Source organism: Lacerta agilis, chromosome 8, assembly GCF_009819535.1.
Source record: "Lacerta agilis isolate rLacAgi1 chromosome 8, rLacAgi1.pri, whole genome shotgun sequence".
Classification (NCBI taxonomy): domain Eukaryota; kingdom Metazoa; phylum Chordata; class Lepidosauria; order Squamata; family Lacertidae; genus Lacerta; species Lacerta agilis.
In genome coordinates this window covers 50,029,818-50,049,933 of record NC_046319.1, presented here as the reverse complement: position 1 = coordinate 50,049,933, position 20,116 = coordinate 50,029,818, and the positions used below count along the sequence as shown (strand labels likewise).

Sequence of the window (20,116 nt, the reverse complement as noted above, 5' to 3'; positions counted from 1 at the left end):
GCTGCATTAGGGAATGTGCATTAATTGGTTGAATTTTGTACATTCTCTTACCTTCATGCATAATTCCCAGATTACACTCATCTTAACATTTATATGTATTTTTAATGTGTTGGTATCTGTAATTATTTGTTAATTTAATTGTAATCCACACACACACACACACACACAAAGTTCTCCCTCCCACCTCAACAGTAGTGCTGGCTACCATAATGAGGGTTTGTTAATGAGTTTGTTTAAAAGATTGTAGTCCCCCTGCTGCGTCTCCCCCCGCAATAAAAAATCAGTCATACAAATCTGATGATTAAATTGAGAACTTTAACTAAATTCTGAAGCTAGATTAAATAACCCACTTCCCTTTGAGACTCCTTCGGGTAGTGATAAAGCGGGATATCAAATCCAAACTCTACTTCTTCTTTGAAGGCCACATCACGGCTACGAGAAAGGGGTTGTGATGGCTGTTTGGCTGGAATCGAGGTCCAGCAACTCTTCTGCTCCCAGAGTGTGGCAATTCCTGAGCACCAGCTAAAAGAATTGAACTTGAAAATAGACAGTGCTTTGCAGGTTAGTTATATCTTTATATCACCGTTTGGGTAAGTATGGAATAAAATATGTAGGGCCGTCTGAGGACTTAAGTAGGGTTGCTGCTGAGCAAGTCCTTTTTAATGAGAGCTTCTGTGCCAACAGCAGAGACTGCTAACATTCTGGAAGCTTTACCTGCCCCCTCAGTTAAGGGAGGGTGTGATTGATCATGGGGAAGATGTTATTTTCTCTTTTACGTTAGCAAGGTTTTGTGATGATATTGGGTGGTTGTTGTTTTAAGTTCAGGTATGTGATGCATTAAACATATATCTATTTAATATCAGGCATATAAAGCTGCATTGGAAAGTTTGGGTCACTGTGAATATGCGATGAAGGCTGGCTTCCACTTGAACCCAAAATCTATTGAAGCCAGTTTGCAGGTAAACCCCCCCCCCTAATCTTTTCCCCTCAAAGATGTTTACTGTAGATAAAGCTGAATTGCTTGCATATGGATTTCTCCCTGACACATTTTTTTTGGTGTTCTGTCTCTAAAGGGGTGTTGCAGTGATGCTGAAGCCCAGCAGACTGGCCGGAGACAGACCCCTTCTCAACCCATTCAGTGTGAGCTCCCCACAGTTCCTGTTCAGATAGGTGCCCACTTCCTAAAAGGAATATCCTTTAATGAGTCAGCGGCAGATAACCTGAAGCTCAAAACGGTAAGTGCCCTAAATCTGTATCAAACCCAGTAATATTTTCTTTGTTGGTAGCAAGCTCTGTGTTGATAGATTACATGCAAAGCATGAATTTTAAACCTTGTCCCACTTTAGCAAGTTTATGCAGGAAATAATTAGTGTTTAGGTATTTAAAAGATACTGGATTGCAAGTGAAACTGTGGTCCAAAAGCTAATGGTCACATTCGACCAATTGTAGCCCTTCTGGTTGAAGGGACTAACAGCCCCAGTGATGCATCTTTTCTGCTTTGTGTCTTGTTTCCTTAAAGCTTACTGGTAGCATTCTCCAAAAGTTTTCTTAAATGCTCCTCCTTACCCTCCACATGCTGACTTGTTTTGTGTATACATGTTGACTCTGCTTGTCATGAAGTGCCTCCTCACTTCTGTCTGAAGAAGTGAAGAGAGACAGAAGACAGATCCTCACATATGGCCACAACCAAGAGCAAAGTCTCTCCTTGCAAAGTTCTAAGCTGCTGTAACTATGATGATGATGATGGCACAGTCTTGTTGCACTGGAGTTACCTGTTCCAGAGCATCTAGTTCTTTGTCAGCCACATTTTTTGCAGTGTGTGGAATGGATTGGCCTGGTTTAGTATGGAAAGAAATCGGCCATAGCTCAGTGGCTTGAAAAAAGGCAACTGTGATTCATGATAGAGGATTTGGGCCACTATTTGGTGCAAGAGGTTTCCTGCAAAGATATGTTTTGAACCTTCAGCATGGTGAATTGTTTCATAAAAAGTTGGCTTCAAACAGGATTGTCCTAATTTTGTATCTTTGGCATCTCATATTAAACAGCTTGCAGTCTGGGTAATTTTATTTATTTTATTTTACTATCATTTTATCCCTCTTTTCAGACAGTTGTCTTCCAAAATGACTTACATTGTTTTAAAAAGAGCTGGGATGTCATATTGGGCTTACAAAGGCACACTCAATGGAAGGGAAGTGGAGAGATAGTGTAGGAGGGAGGCCTGTTCTTTAAGGCCAGAAGGAAATGGGTGAGCTATTTATATCCATTTGGGGCCAGGATGACCTTCCCTTGTTCTTCTTCTCTTGAATAGCAGTTGGTGACTCTTGTTCCTTTTGCCAATGGTTGGGACCAGAGTGTCCTTTCCATTTGCTTCTGCAGTCCCAGGATAATTAGCAGCGGGACCCAAATATTCTTTCTGGCAGGGAAGAAGACACAAACTTTTTCTCCCCACTAGATGAGACCAGGCTACTCTCCCCCTCATAATGATGTCCTTTCTGGGAGTTGCCAAGAAGCAACCTCCCAAGGGCCTTGGCCAATAGCAGTGGCCAGAGTGTGTTGTCTTCAACTCTGAAATTCTTGAGCAAGCTGGTAGTTGGGTTAAGATTTGATTTGGTTCTCATATGAAGTTTTAAAAATATGCATACATATTTTAACACTGTGAACATCTAAGCCTCCATTCTCCAATATGTGGCATGTACCATGCATATTAGAAAATCCATGCATCTGATGAAGTGGACAATAATCCATGAAAACCTATTCCATAATTTTTTTAAAAAATATTTTTTTAGCGTGCCACAGCACTCTTTGCAATACAGTGGTGCTTCAGGTTACAGACGCTTCAGGTTACAGACTCTGCTAACCCAGAAATAGTACCTCAGATTAAGAACTTTGCTTCAGGATATGAACTGAAATCGCGCGGTGGGAAGCCCCATTAACTAAAGTGGTACCTCAGATTAAGAACAGTTTCAGGTTAAGAATAGACCTCCAGAACGAATTAAGTTCTTAACCCGAGGTACCACTGTAATAGATCTGATAACCCCACCTCTCTTCTTCAGCAGCCTTCCCTTTATGATCATTCCACATATTCTCATGCTGCTTCTAATAAGCCATTGGAACCCCAGCCCTGGTTGCTGTGTGTTTCCTCCTGAATTCAGGGAGTCTACACAGATATAGTATGAAACAGACATCACCGTTGGAATGAGGGTGCTGGTGACCACTGGAAACAGCAGGAGCAGGGGAAGTGTTGGGCTTGGAACATCATAATTTGAACAACACTGATTTAAGTAATAACTGCAGTCATCTGTATTTATTTAAGGTGTTTATATGTGGCTTAGGAAAGTGCATGCATGCATGGTGGGGGGAGTGGGGAAAGGGTATCATGACTCGCTTGCTTCCTGCATAGCAATCTTGTTTTGTGTTCTTGTTTTTGCAGCACACGATGATACAACTAATTAAAGAAGCTGGCTGCCATAATGGAGTGACCCCAAGGGATGACTCTCCTGTGACTGAAGTGCTGAACCAAGTTTGCCCTTCTACATGGCGGGGCGCCTGTAAAACGGCTGTACAGTTGTTGTTTGGCCAAGCTGGGCTGGTAAGTAGCCATTAGCACACAAGTGTTTATTTTAGAATACTTAAATTGTTCTTTACAGCTCCAAGGATATCTGAGGGCAGCTTCCAAAATATTGGCCCAATATAATCTCGTTCAAGCATAATTTAAGAAACAAAATACTGTGTTTATCGATTTGGTGCCAAGATTATTCAGGAAGTCTTTCCTGCCCTCATCCTTGGTCTTCTCTGGTGCTGCCAGGTAGTGAGTCTGCTTTGGTGCTCTGAGGCAAGGCAGTTGGGTCAAGCACCTGGAGCCTATCAGCCCATTATGGTGAGGGGGCATGTCTCCTTTGCTGGCAGCAGGTAGTTGCAAGGCGGCAGCTCCCATTGAGGACCTCTAGAGCCAGGTAGTGGTACTGAGCAGTTGGAGTATACTCAGCTCATGGATGGAAACAATCTTCCTTTGCTAGCAGTTTCCAGGCAGAAGGTCTTCTGAGGCAAGGGAGTCAGGCTGAACAGCTATGTGAGGAGAGTAAAAAGAAGGGGACAGCTGAAATGCGGCAAAGATAATTTAGTTCTGAAAAACGTATGGGTCATCATCTATATGTTGGAACCTGTACCAGATTGTTGCAGTGTAGAGTGCTTTGTTTTGTATGCCAGTCAGTCACCTGTGTCCTTTTCCAGGATACTCCATTCCATACCCCCTCCTTCCCCATCTGTTTTCCTCCTCCTAACAGTCAGTATCCCATGGCGACTGAGCACAACCAACTCAAGTTGGGCGTTTTTCATCCCCATCCCCAATAGGCTTTTTTAGCTCTACAAACCTTGGGGTTTGCCCCAGCCTGCTGATTCCTTCCTCTTGTGCATGGATGGTGCAGATTTGGCTCCATATGGATCCACACTCAATATTTGTATATAAGATGATGCTATTAATTGACCAGCTTCTCCGTGATCCCTTTTGTTTTGGGGAACTTATATTCCACAGAGTAAAATGTTCCCAACCTGAAGTTCATTATTTGCATATTTGGCTGTGTGGAATCACACAAATCACTATCTCCATCTACCTTACTGCACAAGATCCTTGACTCCAATGAATAAGAGGCGTCTCAAAGTGACTCTGGTCATTGTAACCAAGAGTTGAGTTGTTGTAGCAACTGGAGTGTTAGGTTTAGATTCAGGGGGGAAATGCCACTCAGAGCTCCTTGGAAGAAGGTATAACATAAGCAATAAAACAAGTGTTTGAGATTTGAAATTGTTGCCTTTGTGTAGAAGAAAACAAGAAGTACCAGTGCTTGGTTGAATACGAAGGAATAAGTGCAAGTAGGGCCTTAGTTGTAGTAGCAGGGGTAAGGGCTGGTTTGCCTCCAGGGGTACCAAGCCAAGAAAATAAGCTGCTTCACCTGCGGAGATAATTGCAGTGTGTTCTTTTGCTGTCTTTCTGAGAAGAAATCCATGTTGATGGGAAGTTGAGGAACTGGCCCCCCAAATAGTGCTGCTGCTAGTTTGTGTTCTTGTACTGTGCAACAGTTATGATTTCTTCTAAACTGGAATGTCCCATTTAAAAAACACTGCCTGTGCAGACTCTTAAGAAATCTGCTCTTGCCCTCAGTATTCTCATTCACATTTTTGATATGTGATGTTGGCCCAAGTCATGTGATAATGTGACTAGAGCAGGGACTTCAATTAGTTGGACAGAAACTGCCACAGACTCCTCTTTTTTGCTGGATAGAAGCAGTGATATCTGCATGTTTATGTTCTGCTTGCATTGCTTCTAATTTGGTGTACCGATGAGACATTATCTTCCGTTGTTTAGATTGTCCTCTAGGTGGGTGTGATGGAGGAAACATCTGTAAAGCCAGAACAATGGGAGTCGGGAGTCATTTCCCAGGCTGGGCGTGAGAAATGGCTGTACTGTGAGATTAGCTTGTTTAGATAAATGAAACACAAGGAGTTGGTAACGTGCTTCATCCTCCATTGAAATGCTGTCGGCATATACTACAACGCCACTTAGAAATCCTGAATATTGAGTGGTATTTAACTACCTGAAAATATGGAAAATAAATACCATTAATATATACACTCCCACAATTGAACTTTAAGATCTCAAGGCTTCATTGGGTATGGAGGAGAGCCTTTAAATGTATGGTCATTGCGCAGGGAGTGTTTCCACTAGATCATAGAATAGGACTTCGAACTCTGCATTTCTCTGTTGTTCTTTATGAGGCCTCAGTCTCCCTGTCCTATGCTGATAGCAAGGAAGCTGTTCCTTTTTATAACATTCCAAATTTTGCAGCACCTTAACTGTCCAGATAGAATGCAGGATAATCTTATTGTGAAAACTTGTTTTATAATCATAGGTAGTAAATTGTGAGGGTAGAACTATAAAATGGTTTACTAGATATCAAGTAGTTGCACCCTCCCAAAAGGGAGGACAAAAGGAAAAGCCTATATAATGTGCAGCTGAAAAATCTTTAGATAAGCCTTCCTCTTTTTAGTTAACAGTGGCCTTTTCAGATGTTACACTGTAGGATTTATCAGAGTAAATGTGAAACGATTCTTCTACACCCACGCACCCCAATTAAAATTCCCTACACGTTCCCCTCTTGCTTGCCTAGTGGTTGAATGCAGTAGACTGATGTCCAGCCCCTGTAGCAGTGGGGTGGTGCTTTCGCTAGTTTTAGGGAGTGACGTTTTACTCTATCGCTTACTGCTTTTTTCTTCTTGAATAGGTCGTTGTGGATACAGCACAGATTGAAAACAAAGAAGCATATGCACCACAAATCAGTTTAGAAGGTTCCAGAATTGTGGTTCAAGTCCCATCAACATGGTAATTATGACTTACTACTTCAGAAAACTTGGGCAAGCTTTAAATAAATAAATAAATAAATAAATAAGGACCTAAATTTTTGGTATGAAAGTGAGTGTTGTTGACAGGAGATTTGTTACTAAAATTTGTTTCCTTAGGTGCCTGAAAGAAGATCCTGCAACAATGTCTCTGCTGCAGAGAAGCCTGGATCCAGAGAAGACTTTGGGACTGGTGGATGTGCTTTATACTGCAGTGTTTGACCTAAATCGTTGGAAGGAGGGAAGGTAGGTATGATTTGTGCTGCACTCTTTCCACATAAGGATTATGCACAGATGATGCCTCATTCAGGAACACTTGGTCACCTGTGACAAGAGAAGATGGCAATGACAAGTTTCAGCCAATGCTACCAGGTCTTGATGTTGAAGGCTAAGTAGTGGGAATGTACTGGTAGCAGTACCTGGGCATGGCTGGGCATCTGCTGAAGCCCCACTGCCTCCAGGGGACTGAGCTGGGCCCCCTCAGCTTGCAGCCCCAGTGGGTAGATAGGAAGCTTCCATTTTGACATTCACACAATTCCCCAGAGTGACATATTGTTGGACACTGTGGGAACAAAAAAAAGAGAAGCAAGATTGCATGGCTGCTGCCTGCCACCACTGATAAGGCTGCAAATGGGAGGCCATGTGAGATTCAGATGGCACCAGGAACTGGATGGCACTTCACCTTACTTGTGGGTACAGAGCAAAGCTGCTGCAAAACTTTGTAATGGTGAAATGCTTCTTGTTAGTATGTGCTCACAAAAAGCAGCTATAATGTGAGCAGAAGGCCAGAGCAAACCTGAGAAATTTGCCTTGTTATTAGACTGAGTAGGGAAAAGATGAGTAAGCATAGTGCAGTTCTCTTTCCTTTTTTAAAGGATAATCCCCTGACCTTCTCTTTTTCAAAGGAAGGAAGGCAGCTCAGGGGAATTGGAAAATTTAGGCTGATCAGTGGCTGGAAATAGGTTCCATCAGATTGCCAAATAAATTATAAGCACCTGGAGGAAAAAGAGGTCAGTCCAAACCTAGATGTGTTTAAGCTCAGATCTTAAGACCTGACCATCAGCATGTAGTGAGTTCAATGGACTTGGATGCAAGCTCTTTATGTAATTAAGAAATGTGGCCTGTAAAATAATTGGTGAGACTAGATACACAACTTGCTTTGAAAGGCAGCATCCAGTCATAAACTGGAAAGAGGCAATGTTAAACACCATTAATTAATTACTTACATAAAATACTGAACGTACACAAAAAAATTATTGGGAGATATTGCTATTTTTAGGATAATCTGATTGCTAGTACTCTAGCAGAATACACTGATCTCCAACACTATATAGCAACATTCTTCACCAGACACACCTTTTTAGATTACCACCTCTCTAGCACTCAGAACAGACCTAAATACCTTATCCAGACAGTTATCAGTAAAACAGGAAAGTCTGGTGGCCATGTAAGAGGAAGCAGCATTTTATTTACCACCAAGCTTTACAAACTTCAGCAACAATAGCAAACATTTTGCCATTTTAAAAAAAATATTATTATTTTGGTCTAAAACAATGGAGCGGGATAATGGGGCAAGCACTGCTTGTCTTACTCCCTTCTGCTTCTGTTAAATTCCTTCACCACCATCTTGCCCACACAGCCAGCTTTGACTAAACATTTGCTTCTCTTTACCATCCTATTCTTGATTGCCCATCACCTTTCATAATGTTGAATCCAAGCAAGCAACACCCTCTCCAAATGGAAAACTGAGGGAACTCCCCTCCCAAAGGAACAAACTTTGCTGGGAACTAATAAAAAACATCATAATCTCACTCCTATGCACAGGGGAGCTGCCTGTATTCCCTGCTGTTGCCTTACCTCCTTTACCTCACATGACCATAGACCATAGCTGTCAACCTTTCCCTTTTTTGTGGGAAATTCCCTTATAGCATTGGGAAACAGCAGGGAGGGCTGACAGCTATGCTATAGACCCAGCAGGCTGGGTGGCTGATGTGTCCTCCTGGCATGGATGGAAGTTGAGCACTGAGTATGCTGCATTGTTTAAACAAAACATTTTCTCAGTTTACTTGGCTGTGTTGTGCTGTTTTCATACATAGGCCCATGTTCAGAAGTAGCACTGGGTGATATATCCGTATATCGCCCAGAAGAAGAAGAAGAGTTTGGATTTGATATCCCGCTTTTCACTACCCGAAGGAGTCTCAAAGCGGCTAACATTCTCCTTTCCCTTCCTCCCCCACAACAAACACTCTGTGGGGTGAGTGGGGCTGAGAGACTTCAGAGAAGTGTGACTAGCCCAAGGTCACCCAGCAGCTGCATGTGGAGGAGCGGAGATGCGAACCCGGTTCCCCAGATAACGAGTCTACCGCTCTTAACCACTACACCACACAGGACGGGTATGAGGGGAGAGATCGTGATGACATCTTCATTCAGCGGTATACTGCTGGTGAAACCGTCACTGTTGAGTCCCTCTCCCTGCAGCACCCAGTGCACTGAGGAAGAAACAAACTAGCTGGGAGCTGGAGGCAGAGGGACTCAAGCGATGGCAGTTTCACCAGCGATATACTACTGGTGAAATTTCCATTGCACTCTGCCTTGGCAGAGGGAGAAACAAGCTGCATTGCTGAGTAGATGCGGGATCGGGGCTGCTCAGCTGGGAAGCCTGCCCTTTCCAGCTGAGAAAGCCCTGACCCCTCTCCTGCTTGTAGGAGTGGGATCAGGGCTGCAGCCTTGCTTGGCTACCATCTGGCTGCCTTGTCTGGGAGGGTATGCTGCTCCTTTCCTCCCAGAAAAACAAAGCCCATCCTTCCAGTAGAAGGCAGCCAGGTGGCATAGGGGCTTTTTGATGCTGCTGGCAGGCCCAGCACTCTCCAGCAGCCCCTTTCCACAAGCCGTGAATAGGGTGGCTTTGCATCCTATTTAAGGTAAGTCACCTGCCCCCAGGCCCCCAAACAGTCTGGCCAAGGAGCTCCAAGGTCCTTGCTGCTCTGGCGGGAGTGGCAGGGACACGGGCTGGCTCCACTGGGGGCAGGTGCCCTCCCACCCCCAGCAGAGCCTGGCCAAGGAACCCCGGGCCCCCTGTTGGTCGTGTGCGAGTGATGGGGACTCGGGGCTCACTCAGTTGGGGGGAGGAGCCTTTCTGCCCCCCCCCCCCCGGCTCAGCAGCAGACTTGGGCCAGCTGTATTGGCCACAGCCTGCAAGGCGCTGAGGTGAAAGTGCCTCAGCTCCCATGGTGAGAGCTGTGGCAGTTTCATCCAACACCTCGCAGGCTGGGGCCAATGCAGCTTTTTACAACATCACGGTTTATTGCCAAGCCTTGATGTTTGGCTGGCGATATACTGCGATTTTGAGAACCCAACATCGCCCAGCCCTATTCAGAAGCTTAATATTACCCGGACAGATTTATAGTGGTTCATTTCTTGAGGCAACATTTATTTATTTCAAGTATTTATAATCCACACTTGTATAACAAGGCAGGATACAACATACAAGAATACAATAAGGTTAGTAAAAACATAATTAAGATCAATAAATACTTAACACTCTTACATCTTATTATGAAAAAACTAAGTTATGGGGCAGCTTAGACATATCAATAACAAATAAAGATTCGACTGTCTAATCCACAATTTTGTGAATGCTTTGATTTTTCCTTAGCTTGGTTAATCTTTTGTACTGGAGGTTGCTACATCTGGCTCACAAAGTTTTTTGTGCCTCCCGTCAGATTTGTCTTTTTTTAAAAAAATGACGGCTGCTATGGGTCGCCCTGCTGTAATGCCATGACGCCACAACTTTGTTGTGGCATCTTCTAAGATCCCAAATTTTTCCATTTCAAAAAATAAACATGGGTAGTATTCAGATAAGTTTTACTCACAGTAGACCCATGGAAATTAATGAGGTCCATTATTTTCAGTAGGTCTAAACTGAGTACAACTTACTTGAATGCCACCCAATGATGCCCTCAAAGACCCCACTACCCCATGTCAATTTTTTAAAAAAAGTTATTGATGATGATGATGTTGCTTTAAAAAAAATGTTTAATGACTGCTTCCATAGGTACCCCACTGTGATGTCAAAAGGTTTTTGTGGGGTCCCCCTGCTAAAATTTGTCATTTTAAAAATCATTTTACTGACCACTCTTGCAGGCCCTGCTGTGATTTTGTAATATCAAAAGTTTTGTGACCTTTTTTAAAAAACAGAATGACTCCTTTGTTCACTCCCACTTTGATAAACAGACCTCGGAGTGTTGACCATGGGTCAGTGCAACGTCCAACTCAAAAACAGTTAGGCATCCCTGTTTTATACATTATTGTACTTTTCAACACCTCCAGATTGCATGCCTTAGTCCTAATTATTGTAAAGTTGTTTTGAAGTTGGTGAATGTTTCTCTTTTTTTGCCTGAAATAGAGGGTTATTTTTGTTAAACAGAGAGCAGGCTTTGCCGTGTATTCAGATCCAGCTTCAGCGTGAGATCTGTGACTTCGGGGGTCACATTGACTTACCATCTGGAAATGGAAGCAAATCGACGGGTGGATTGCAAAGGACTTTCTCGAAGTTGACTTCACGATTTACAAAGAAAACATCCTGTTCCAGTTCAAGCAGCAGTGGAAGTTACTCCATTCCTAGTACACCTTCCAAAAACCTTTTCATAGCTAACAACTCAGAGGATAAAGCAAAAATGCCCAACAACATGGATGCCCGATTGCAGAGTATTCTGAACATTGGTAACTTCCCCAGGGCTGTTGAGTCGGCCCAGACAACGGCGCAGAGTGGAAGCCACCAGGTTGTTAACGGGTTCCTCCTTGACAGGCGTAATGGCAGCAAAGCAGATGACAGCAAGGATGCCAAAGGCATGAATTTACCAACCGACCAAGAAATGCAGGAGGTCATAGATTTCCTCTCTGGTTTCAACATGGGCAAGTCCCAGCAGACCTCTCCGTTGGTGAAAAGAAGAAACTCGGTTGCATCGTCTTCAGCAGCAGCAGAGCAGAAGCCAGCTACCGTGCTACAGCAGTCCCAGTCTTCGTCTCACACACCTTTGCACCATCTCCAGCAAGGGTTGCCACAGCAACAGCAGCAGCAGCAGCAGCCACAAAAGCCGCAGCAGCAGCAGCAGCAGCCACAGCAAATGCATTACTATCAGCATCTGCTGCAGCCCATTGGGTCGCAGCAGCAGCAGCAGCAGCAACAGCAGCGTCCACCTGGCAAGTGGCCAACCAATTCCAGCCAGCCGTCAGCCCAGACTGTTGGTCCAGGGTTGTCTCATATGCCTCAGTGGAGCAGTCATGCCTTTCCTGACCTGAGCTCTGACCTGTATAGTTTGGGTCTTGTGAACAGTTACATGGACAATGTGATGTCGGAGATGCTGGGGCAGAAGCAGCAAGGACCTAGAAACAACACGTGGCCAAACCGTGACCAAAGTGATGGAATCTTTGGGATGTTGGGAGAATTTCTACCTTTTGATCCTGCAGGTGTGTGCATGTTAAGTAAATGCAACCTTCTACTACCACATATTGAATAATATGTTTGAATGTGTTGAATGCTACCCATCTGTAGACACAAACCATTTTGTGTGCAGGTGATGGGAAAGATTATAGGATTACAAGAGCAAAAACAACAGCGGGGGTTACCTTTTAAAAAGTCTGCCAAATATTGGGTAAGGAAAGATAATTTTTGAGGGCAGTAGTTTTTGAAAATGTCATCTTACTGATATTCTTACTGTTTTATGATTTTTGTAAACCACTTTGAGGTTTTCCACAATCAAGTGGTGTATAAATTTTATGAAATACACAAATATCTTAATTTAGTGGGTGGGACCCCATGTCCAGATCTTCAAACAGTTGACGAGTCACAAGGAATTTCCCTACTGCATCCTACCCTGACCTCCCAGATGTGTTCTGTGGGGGGTGGGTAAAAAGGGAAAGTGTGTGCCGTACTCCTCCTCTCACTGCCACTTGCTGCCTTCTAGCTCACTTAAGTCTGTGGCAACCAAGTCCTGTTCCCAAGGCAGCACAATTTAGCCATCCTGCTAGTCAAGTTTTGTTCAACTTAATAGTTTTGTTCAACTTAATAGGATTGAACAAATTTGTCTTGTTGAGGTTTTTCAGAGCATGTTGGGTAGAGGGGGTACATTCCTTTGGACAAAGTCATCTTAACAGCAGGATTTTTGTGCCTCTTAATTTCTTGGATCTGCTTCCTTCAGACATTCTTTAGTCTGTTCCATCTTTATGATGCAGAGCAGTCTCTCTTAGCAATAGCAATGCTAAGCATTGCAATAGCAATGACTTTCTGAAAATAGTTTCCCCAAAGGTCTGATGGGCTGCCAAGTTCCATAGCAGTATGATATGTGGAGATGATGGACTTACATGTGAATATACATGGGCAGCTTTTTGGCTCCATGTTGTTGGAGACCCTGAGGCAATGACTGACCTGACAGGGGAGCAGAGGCATGGCCTGGCTCTTCCTTTGGGTTGTCTCCCTTACTTGTATTCTTCATTTGTTTGATCCTCCTCTTGATTTAAGCGTACTGAATGGATTTCAGTAGTATTGATCTGTCTTCCTATTTGATGTGCATTCTAAAGTAGGATCTAAGCTTCTAAATAGATAGATAGATAGCCAGGCACACAGACAAAGCATTTCTTGGGCTTCCACTGTGCATGTTGTCACCACCACCTCTCTAATCTGCTGGTGGCTACAATGTTGGGGATTTATGTAGCATATTTTGCCTGCCCCCACATAAATCGCTCCCTGGTGAAGTTCTTAATTTTCAGCACTTCAACAGGCATTTCCAACCACTTACTAGCTTCCATTGTGTTTGTATGCATGTGTACACATTCTCATATTCTTTGTTTGTCTGTCTGAGGGGTAGATGGCTAATCATTGCAATGGAAAAAGCCAAGTGTGTCAATAGATGACTGTCAGGTTCCTTTTTTTACTCCCAGTTGGCTCTGATCCAGAGTTTGCTCGTTATGTGGCTGGGGTCAGTCAGGCCATGCAACAAAAAAGGCAAGCACAGCACTTCCGTCGCCCCAGCAACACACGTAGCAACTGGCCTCATCCTGATGACCCGCACAGAACCTGGCCTTTCCCAGAGTATTACACAGAAGGGTAAGGAGCTACCTGTGGCAGCCTTGTGTATATCCAGCTTTGCAAGCAGCTGTAAAATACAGTAAATTAGGGATTTTTGCTGCATCAGTTATATATTTTGTTTAAACATGCCTACCCATATGCTTAGAAAGTTGAGGTAATTTTAATCTGTTTGAGTATTCAAACTTTTGTATGTTTTAAAGTATAGTTGTGAATTTTTCTCAATTTTATTGTTTTAACTTTTTGTAAACCACTTTGAGGGTTGTTATTTTTTACAATCAAGTAGTGTGTAAATTTGTGTGTATGCTTGACCATTTTGCATGCGCCCAATTGACATGCAGCTGCCAACACGTGTGCTGCTTTCGTTCCCGGAAGGGGTTGGTGCGGGGGCAGAATGAGCTTATGTGTGACTTCTGTTACGCACAATGATCCGGAACGGAACCCCTGTGCAAACAGGGAGTTGCCTGTTTATAATATTTATGCTGCAGCTCTTCCAAGTTCAGGATTGCATTTCCATGGAGCATATGGATATTTTCTGCTTTGGTTCTGAGGCCGTAATGCAAGGGCAGCCAAGGTAGCACTTTTCTGATGTGGTTGGACTCCAGGTCCCATCATTCCTAGCCATTAACTGTGCAGGCTGGAGCTGATGGGAGCTGGAGTCCACAACATCTGCAGGACACCACCTTGGCTGCCCCTGCAGTAATGCCAGTTTTAAAGGGTTGTTAAGTGAATGTGTACTAGGTGTTTAGAGGGGATATGGATTCCATATGCAGTGCCTGAACAAGCCATGGGATAAATGGTGTAAGATGATGCTGGATTTGTCAGTTTAGTCTTATTTTAGTGTTGGCGTTCATGGAGATTTTTCTTCTTGCCCTGTGAAGGTTCAGTAACATTTAAGAGCAACTAGGGTGGTGAGCCACCCTTCCACTGCTCACATCTCTACTGTTTGTCTCTTTCTCTTGATTGCTTTCCTGCTCTCATCTCAGGGAGATGGCAAGCAGTTGGTCGGGTACTCAGGGTGACTCTGCCAGCTCCAGTGATGAGACTTCCTCAGCCAATGGAGACAGTCTGTTTTCCATGTTCTCAGGGCCAGATATTGTTGCTGCAGTCAAGCAAAGAAGGTGAGTTGAATTCTTGGCAAAGCAGTAGGCAGAATCTTTGGTTTTGCTGGTGGATAAAGATTTTGCCACCTTAACTTGCAAGGGTCAGGCTGTTCCAAAACTTTCCTGTGCCAGGTGTGAGTCACAAGGCCAAGCTAGGTTTGGAAATGAGAAAGAAATTTGAACTACTTTTGGCTGTCTCGCCACCTACATTTTGTTTCTCCTTTAATGTTGCCTGAGCTTGCAGTTGTCTCAGCCCTTTGAAAGAAGCAAGAAAAGAAACCAGGGCCCAGAGGTTTTGGGGAATATGCTATAATCTTCCATTTCTGGCTGTGGTTCCGACTACTTTTCCCTTAATTTGTCTTGTGGGATTTATTCCTGCTCATTAGTACGTGCCTGCATTGGTGGAAGCTAGGAAAGCCACATGGACGTGCTACATGTATTAAGTCTCTGCTATAGTGACAGACGTGCATTATTATTATTATTGGAATAATAATAGACATGTGCCAAACAGGTGTTTGAAAATGCATATGTGGATTGGCTGTGGCTCCCTCTTGAGCACACCCAGCAGCAAACACCAGATTTGTGGCTGTGAAATCACCATGAAGCCAATAAAAGTGCCCAGTGACAGAAAAGAGGATCCCCAATTGAAAGTCCAGTTAATCAGTCCTGCTGATTGAAGAACAAGAAAGCTGGTGTCGAGTAGAGAAGGCAGACTTCTCTCAACAAGGCCAATGCCACACAGTTTTGACTACAGTATGCCTGGCGTTGAGTCCATGTTCATAAATACTATTCCTCTGAAAACCAGATGCTGCTGAGGCAGGGCTGCTAGTGCCAAGAGAGGTCTGTAGCCTTGATGTCCTGCTTGAAAGCTTCCCCAAAGGCATAAGCCAAGGTATTCATAGGCAGGAACCCTGTGGTCCCTAATGAATAGTGATTGTGACCATCCTATGGCTATTTGAGCAGGACTGGACAATTAAATATTAAGTATTGCAAAAGTACAAAACCCTGCTTTGGTGCAATATCAGAAGCACTGGTCTGCAGTTTTTATTGGCTGCAATATGGCCTAGCTGCTGCTGTGCCGTAGACTTCTATCTGCCTTGTAGGCAAGGTGACTAAAAGTTTACTTTAATCCAAAAACCTTTAATTGCCATGAAAATAGCAGGTTAGATGCAATGGCCCTTAGTACAAGTGTACTTCAGTTGTAATACTCCCCCATTGCCCTCTATTTTGACAATGGAAATACAGCATAAAGTGTTGTCAGAATTGAAGAATATTTTCTCCTTTAAACCCTGCCATGGCACTAACAGACCATTTCCGCTCATTGGATAAATATTTCCACAGGAAACACAGCAGTGGGGAGCAAGACCCGAGCACACTTCCTTCGCCACCACTCCTTTCTACAGTGGATGATCATAGTCAGGCAAGTATCAGGCTGAATAGTGACTCTTTTGGGGTGGCTAATGGTGGAGGGGGCTTCTTTGATGGGATTCCAGGAGGCTTTTCTTTTTTTAAAAAAAAACCCTCAGTAAAAATGCTCCCTGAATTCAGCCCAGTTTTAAATAGTCAATTTCACTATACTTCCAGATTTTAAGGCCAACAAAACTGCACTGCTTCATTTTTTATTATAGACAACTGAATATGGTCCATGGAATTTATTGGAGACTCCAAAATGTTTCACTTTTACTTTGATCTTAGGGGGTGTAGATCCATTGGAGATGCATTTCCCCCTCCCCTTCTCTGAAATCCAGATAATATATTGGGCTGCTGGGAGAACTTCCCAGGTGAACGATATTGCTCTGTGTGGTGATTGATGTAGGAGGGCCTTGACCCCAACAGGCTGCCAAGCATCATGGCTGGGTGGCTCTTCCTCCTTCCCAAGGGAGTGCTTTTGGAGTGTTGCAGAAATGTCAAAGAGGTGGCACTAACTGCAATAATAGTCCAAGTTCTAACCAGGGTAGGAGAAGGAACTGTGGGAGAGTTTCTTCTTCATTGCTCCCCTCCCATCTGTAAGAGACAAGAATATTGGCTCTTCCTGTTCCTGGATTCTGTGGCTTTAGTGCTCTCTAGGGAAGGCACTGGAGGTGGGCTATGAGTGGGCCCCTTATGTGTGCTGTTGGTCCAGGACATAGTGGTTTACATGGGACAGAGTTAAACTGCTCCGGTGGGCAAGATTTATGGAGATGCCCCAGGAGTTCAAGTCATCAGTGGGACAGGTTACCTTGCACTCTGATAATGTTTCTGTGTGACTGTCATTCACTCATTTGGAAGAAAGTGGTATACTAAGGAACATTTGCAGCAGGGCCAGAAATGGTTCCTGGCAGTGGACGTGCAGGAAGGAGGCTCAGATGTTGTCATTGGTCTCTTGCAGGACAACAAAACCAAAACCTGGCCTCCAAAAGCTCCTTGGCAGCACACACTGCCCAGTCAAAACATGTCTTTGTACCAGATGAGCAGCCCTGCCAGCCAGTGGAATGACACCATGCAGATCCTGCAGTCACCCGTTTGGTCCACAGCCAACGATTGCACACCATCAACAGGGATTTCCTCCACTTTTGCCTATGCGCAGCAGCAGCAGCAGCAGCAGCAATCGCCGCCGCCGCCATCTCAGCACAAACCGATGAATAAGGGCTTTAAACCTTTTCCAGTCAAGCACGAACGCAGGCCATCTTACATGCATCAGTACTGACGGCTTTTTCTAGCAAGAGATGCCGCAGAGGACCAAAGTCTTTGATGTGACAAACACTTGCTTTGTTTTACAGTTGTGCGGTGGTGGCTGTCTCTTCTGGTGGTTCTGTGGAGTGACGGCTTCTAGTGGTGATTCTCTCTCTCTCTGTAGAGTGCTGAGCAAATGGTGCCAAGGTGTTACATGTACACACAACAGCCCTAAACTGTGATGCTTTCAAAGCTTATATGGACTACCCTGCTAACAAACTGCTACATTGTTACCACAGAAAACACTGTATTTTATAGCTATTTTTTCATATAGATTTATAGTTACCATTTCTTGCTAAAACAAATTTGAGTACATTTTTAAGCAAATCTAGCAGTTTTGCTCAACACTCCTTTTCTTTAGATTTCTAATTGACAAGGTAAAAAGTCTTCACTCCGGTGACATCGGCTGCTGTAGCTTTTTTAATGCATCAGCTGTTAATGTGCCACACAAGCTCCTGGTCCGAACAGTGGTGCACAGACAACTGCAAAAAGCTTTTTCCAGTTATTTGCTTCATGCAAAAATAGCTGGAACTACTCCAGCCCAGGAAACTTGTTACATAACTTAATGGGCACAATCCACCTGTAACCTGAGCTCAAGATCCATATAGTAGTTTGGGGTGGATTGTGTTCATCTGTGGCTGACACTACATTAGAATACACAATTTGATACTTTTACATTGGCCAAAGGCATTATCCATACAGTGCTCCTTAAATGTATGAAAGAATAGTTAAGACTACTTGCAAATATTTAAAGTCTTATTTCAGTGCTAGACTTAGTGTGTAAAAACATGAGCTGGCTCAGAAGAGAGAGAACTTAAAAACACTATTTTTTTGTAGTGCTAACGATTAAAGTAACTACTTTCAGTCAATATGTGCCATTAAATAAATGAACCTGTGGAATTAGGAAATAACCTTCCAACCAAAGTGGATCTGGGGGAATGACTGGTGCTTAAATTAGAAAAAAGGTAAATATGTATAGCTATCCCATTGTATATTAATTGAGGTGAGAGAAGTCTTTATAAAAACCTATTTAAATTTTCATATTTCATCTTTGAAAGAGTAATTATAAACCACAATATTTTCTGGTATAAAGGTTTTTGACAGTATTAATATTATTTTTATATTTTCTTAAGTCATATCATTCTAATACATTGACAAGTAAAATGGGTTATTAGTTATAAATGCATATAGTTTTTTGATGAAGATAAAAGCACATTTAAGTTCCCATTTTCTACAAACGAAGTACATGTGTATATTAAAGATACCAAATTATATATAAATATATATAAATAAAATACACAACACTAAACGTTGGGGTGGGCAGAGTCGAGGAACCCCTCCCCCGCCTTCTGCTTGTGTGGTGATGGGCCATCTTGGCAGGCCCAGAATGTTACTATTTGTGCTGGTTGAAGATGCCAATGTTGCCTGTATTTATGATATTGTCACCATGTTTCCTCAAAACCCACCCTTACCATGTTTACAGAGTTGTTTGCTGTGCATAACTTTAGTCATGTGCTTTGCACAATCAGTGTGGCTTCTGTCTGTAAATTGTTAATGTTTTGTACCTTCTGCTAAAAATGTTGGTGAATTTAACAAGTGGGTTTTTTCCTTTTGTTTTTTTTAGTTTCCTGAAGTACACCATTGAAAACTTATATTGGACCCTACAATCTATTGCAGTTGTATGCCACAATGATTTCAGGTCAAAGTACAGGTGTTTGTTGCGTTGACGTTCCCTACAGAGCATCTAAACTGCAGTTGCAAATGAGTGGTAAATACAAGCACTGGCAGTTTCTAAAATTGGAGTGAATTGTGGAAATACAGGTGTGTCAGTTTCTGTCTAGTAGGTGCTACATCATCCTCTGCTTCCAATTATGCTGAACACTGGTGATTTTCCCAAGTTGTTTGCACTTGGCAACCAAATGTTGCCATGTGATGTTTCACACTGCCAAGTGCATGGGGTTTGGTGCTTAGTTAACTTACCCTTATTGCAGTACTTATGTGAATAGCTAATGCTTTGGAACTGGAATTGTACATTTTGTATTTTAATTTTAAAGCTCCTGTAAGTAAAAATAACCTTATTTGCTTTATTAAAGATATACCTTTAATAGTAGGTTATATCTTGTTAAAATAAGGTTTCTGCTGAAGATAATGAGCACCGTCAAGCTGCAAGTTAATTTCAGTGGAGCTTTCCTTGCTAGCCCCCAAATTACAACATTCACACAAATAGATACGTGCTCTGAGCTGAAGTACCCCTAGGTCTGTCCCACTTGGAGGATAAGGCATGATTGTGGAATTACTGAAAAGATGGCACATTCGCTCTAGATGCAGCTGGATCGTGGTTGGTATATAAGGGTCTTGTGTGTGTGGTGGTAGGATGAAAATCCAAAGTCTTATTGGACAGAGGCAGACCCCTTGCAAGGAACTCTTGAATCCTGGCCTTGCAAAAGCAGGCACCACCCCTTTGATTCAGTACTAATACCCAACACTTTTGTCGTCTCTGTGTAGTCTTCCTCAACCTGGTGACTACAGCTTCCAGCATCCCTTCCTATTGGCTGTGTTGGCTTGGGCCTATGGGACTTGGAGACCCAAACGGCTGGAACACACCAGGCTGCAGAAGGCTGCTCTGGAGCTTAGAAGAGCCTTGCAGCACGGAAACAAATACCTTGCTCCTAGATGCCTCCAGGGCAGGAACAGAGTGCTCTCCAGCTCTTTTCCCACTACTGCCAAGACAGCATGATAGAGAACACTGTGTAGATTTTGGGGGGGGGGGGAATCCCCTCATAAAGACTGTTATATTATCAAACTTTTGATCCCTCATTCTTTTACT

At 43.3% G+C, this 20,116-nt stretch overlaps 1 protein-coding gene across 2 annotated transcripts in view; it reads left to right on the top strand.

The window, feature by feature from the left end:
- GARRE1 (granule associated Rac and RHOG effector 1) overlaps window positions 1–19,399 on the top strand; it is a 61,646-nt gene extending 42,247 nt beyond the window's left edge. For both annotated transcript variants that reach the window (XM_033157382.1, XM_033157381.1), the window contains exons 4-14: window positions 421–561; window positions 864–959; window positions 1,074–1,235; window positions 3,431–3,589; window positions 6,276–6,373; window positions 6,511–6,636; window positions 10,817–11,859; window positions 13,330–13,495; window positions 14,461–14,595; window positions 15,919–15,997; window positions 16,946–19,399. In XM_033157382.1, the coding sequence (XP_033013273.1) occupies window positions 421–561; window positions 864–959; window positions 1,074–1,235; window positions 3,431–3,589; window positions 6,276–6,373; window positions 6,511–6,636; window positions 10,817–11,859; window positions 13,330–13,495; window positions 14,461–14,595; window positions 15,919–15,997; window positions 16,946–17,263 (2,523 nt within the window). In that variant the 3' untranslated portion in view covers window positions 17,264–19,399. The remainder of the gene's footprint in view (window positions 1–420; window positions 562–863; window positions 960–1,073; window positions 1,236–3,430; window positions 3,590–6,275; window positions 6,374–6,510; window positions 6,637–10,816; window positions 11,860–13,329; window positions 13,496–14,460; window positions 14,596–15,918; window positions 15,998–16,945) is intronic.
- Window positions 19,400–20,116: the final 717 nt, after the last annotated feature.